The sequence below is a fragment of the Vigna umbellata genome, chromosome 2 (genome assembly GCF_029865625.1).
Source record: "Vigna umbellata cultivar VRB3 chromosome 2, Vumbellata_1.0, whole genome shotgun sequence".
NCBI classification, from domain to species: Eukaryota; Viridiplantae; Streptophyta; class Magnoliopsida; order Fabales; family Fabaceae; genus Vigna; species Vigna umbellata.
The window spans coordinates 13721395-13725132 of NC_142166.1; the positions used below are offsets into that span (position 1 = coordinate 13721395).

The 3738-nt window shown below is 38.3% G+C and overlaps 1 protein-coding gene across 1 annotated transcript; it reads right to left on the minus strand.

Moving 5' to 3' along the window:
- Positions 1 to 343: 343 nt before the first annotated feature.
- Positions 344 to 1757, minus strand: LOC124834084 (uncharacterized). Its single transcript, XM_047308691.2, has one exon. The coding sequence runs from the start codon at positions 1461 to 1463 to the stop codon at positions 579 to 581; it is 885 nt and encodes a 294-aa protein (XP_047164647.1). The 5' UTR covers positions 1464 to 1757; the 3' UTR covers positions 344 to 578.
- Between the last annotated feature and the right edge of the window lie 1981 nt (positions 1758 to 3738).

Below are 3738 nucleotides of genomic sequence, written 5' to 3' on the forward strand. Positions count from 1 at the left end.
TCCTTGGCAGAAAGTGATATTTTCAGGTATACCAACATAATACTACCCACTCTCTTTCATTAGAAGAAGAACCATTTTTATATGCTCTTAAATAAATGAAACCGGGACAAAATAATACAAAAAGCAAAGACCATATAATATAATTTGATTAAACTTGCAAAGCAATTCACCCTTTATATTTATTTATATAGATTGTAGACTTAAAAAATTCATCTACTAATTAATTAGGAGTCCCAAAAGCAACCCAATCTATACAAATCCCACTACCACACCATTTCATACAGAAACCAGCTAGCCCCACCACAAACTCAAAACTCATTACCACTTCAAGAAAGCAAAACCGTGGAGAAAAAAACCTTATAATTTCCACAGAATATACATCATAAAAAGAATAAACACTACAACAATCTCGTCCTCTTTAATTACAAATATACCCGCCCCAAAACTACCAGAACATCATGCAAACAAACCAAAGATGAAGAACATCAAGTACCAATAAAACAAGGAATATAATAATAATGAGGAAATATTAAATGGATTAATAATTAACAACTAATAATAATATTGCGCTGAAAAAATCAAAAGGGGCGCAAATTCCGACCAAGCCCATTGACATTGGTGAAAAGTCCAACCAATTCTGGTCTGTAAGGCATGAAAGACTTCCTCTTGTTCTCTTCCGCATGATGCTCCGTAACGACTGTTCCGTTCTGAGGTTTCACTTTGTTCGTCGGAATCTGAAACACCATTTGCTTCTGTTGTTGTTTTTGTTGTTGTTTATCTTTCCCTTCACTGTGGCTCCTCAGAAGCAAATCCCGAAGCTTCCACCGTTTCGATGCGGACCCCGTCGAGTTGCTCTTTTTCCGTTCCCTTCCGACGGAGTTCGGAGTCCACACACAGTACGCGCCTTCCGCCACCCCCTCCAAGTCAACGCTCTCGTCCGTTGACGACGAGCACGACGCCGTTTCACCCTCCTCGAACATTAGCTTCCTCAGAGGGAGACGACGCCGTCTCACTGTCCCCTCTGGAGTTGTAGCGGTACTACCAGTAGTGTTCGGAACACTCAAAACGTCGTCGTGAGAGGGAACGCCGAAGATTGGGTACATGGGCTTGATCTGGCCGTTGTAGAAAATGTCGTCCGCTGAAACCGGAGAAGCCAAGTCGTGGGAAACAAAGGCGAACTCGAAACTGTTGTCATCGTCGTCGTTTTGAGCCGTGGACTCGTCGTTTTGTACGGAGAAGTCGTTGTTTTGCGCGGTGAAGTGGTTGTCGTCGTCGTTTTCCCACGCCGGAAAGAGCGCGTCGTCGTCGGAATGAGAGTCGCGGCGGAGCTCCTGAATTACCCTGGCGGCGATCTCCGCGAGTGTCTCCGAGGAGTAGCTGCTGAAACTGGGAGACGGGGATGCCTTTTCGTGATGAAAAGAAGCTTCTTCCACCTCCACCTGCGGCCGCTGCTGATGCTGCATCGTTTTGAAATTTGGAAATGCGATTCCGTTCGCACCAATGGGGAAAAAAGAAAAAGACAAAGCGATATATGGAGAGAAAGAGAAAAGGGCTTGGTTTTGGTGAAACGAAGGAAAGTGTGGTGGGTGGTTCGGGTGTGGGATATATAGGACGCTATCGGTTGTGGTGGTGGTGCAGACAAGATTTTTCTTTTTCTTTTTCTTTTTTTCTGAATATAGCTTTTATTGATTTTGATTGATTATTCAATTCGTATTATCTACAAATTTCTTCTACCTTTATCTAGTCTACAATTTCGTGTATACGTTTATTATTTGTTTTACTTTCCAATAAATATAAATACAAATACGCGCATAAAGGAAAGGGAAAGGAGGAATTTGAGGACTTGGGCAATGTAAAGTTTGGTACGTGTGAGCCCAATAAATCGGCTACTTGTATGAGTAAACTTGTTGTTTGAGTGACACGTAAGAGGTGTTGAGATGGTGACGCGTGGAGTGTGACACGTGTAGGCATGTGGGTAAGGTGCAGCGATGGAAACGGCGGTGGATGAAATAATGAGGTGGTTGATGAAGATTGATTAAGGATTGAGGATTGAGGAAGGAGATGATTGGGTTGATTTAGGATTTATGTAACGTAGCCACAGAGAAGGAAAGCAAAGGAAGCAAAAGGCATTGTCGTCACGGACTTTGAGCAGCAGAGGAAGGGAAGCTAGACGTGTGATGAAGAGGTTCGTTTTGAGTCACTGTTTTGGTGATGATATAAAGATGAACGTGTGTGGAAGGTAAAACACCACCACCAATCCTATATCCTCATCAGACAAATTGCAACTAAACCACCATCACATTCACAATCAATTTTTTCCTCTTCCAGGGAAAAAGACAACTCATATGCTCACCGTCACAACCTCCACCTTCACTTTTCTATACTCATTAATATACCTGAAAACGATCACATACATTATTTTTTTCCTATGCGACACCGTTAAACATTTTTGGACCTTTAATTTTAAAATGTCTAAAACTAAATTTCACATTTTAATTATCACGTTATTTTGGTGGCACGTTCCTTGGTGAAAAAGGTTGTCTGAGAGGTTAATATTTTGGAGCTTGGGGAAGGCTAAAGTCAGAGTCTTTACACCGAAATCAGAAATTTTATATTTTTTGAACTAATAATACATGACATGTTTTTATTGGATAGACGTAGAAGAACATCAAAATCTTTTCTTTTGAAAGTAACGTCCTTTAATTATATGCAATTAGTTTGGTAGCTTGTTCCACAAACAAAACAAAGTCAACTAATAGAGACTGGAGTGAGATTTCCAAACAAAATAAAAAAAAGAAAAAACTAACACAACAGTGGACTGTGTTTGTGAAAGAAATTTAGAAGTAATAATATATTTTGATTTTTTGCAGAATCAAGAGGAAGCAATGGAGGACGAAGTTGACAAATACAAGCGTTTTTTGTTCACATGTAATTTGATAGGAATCATTGAAAAGCATGATAGTTCTCTTGTTTAAGCGTCCAGTTAGCGTGTGAAAGACAAACCGAGGAAAGTGGCTACTTAGCCCAGAATCAAAAAGATTACCAAAAGATCATTACTTGTGTGATCGCGGTGGATGCCACAAACCAATGTTGTGTGATGTTCAACACCCACATGGCTAGATTCTCACTTGATGATGTGGCACGACTTCATTGGCTGACCATTTCCATCATTTTCTATGTGATGTCATTTCTACTGTCAGGGTGATATAAACCTTTTAAGCATTCCAACAGTATCTATACCTATGATATTTGATTATTTTATAGAAAAATCACATTTTACCCAGAGCATTCAAGATATAAATAAAGAAAATTCTCTCCTACTTACACTATTTCTTAATGTATATATTCAACATCTCTCTTTTGTCATAATCGTATACATATATATGATTCTCTAAATGAGATACTAAACATATCTAATATGTATATTCTAGTTTATCAACAATGACTATAAAGTTATGCTCTTAAATTGATCTAGTTCATATAATGATTGCATCCAAGCTCGGATGGTTATAACTCTAAAAGCAACATAACTTTTTTTTGTTACTTGCACTAGCCGAGCTTATGCGGGTAGAATAGTCTCAAACTCTAACTATGTCAAAACTTCTCTTTTAAAGTAGAGTTTGTGTTTTATGATTTAGAAAACTGAAATTATTTTATATTATTATTTATGTATATAAGTTGTTGGAAATTTTCAATATATAAATCAGTGTAAATTTTATTTTATAATTCAGTTTTATA

What these genes read in the sequence shown, in the direction of transcription:
- LOC124834084 (XM_047308691.2), bottom strand. Translation starts at nt 1,463, where the DNA reads ATGCAGCATCAGCAGCGGCCGCAGGTGGAGGTGGAAGAAGCTTCTTTT.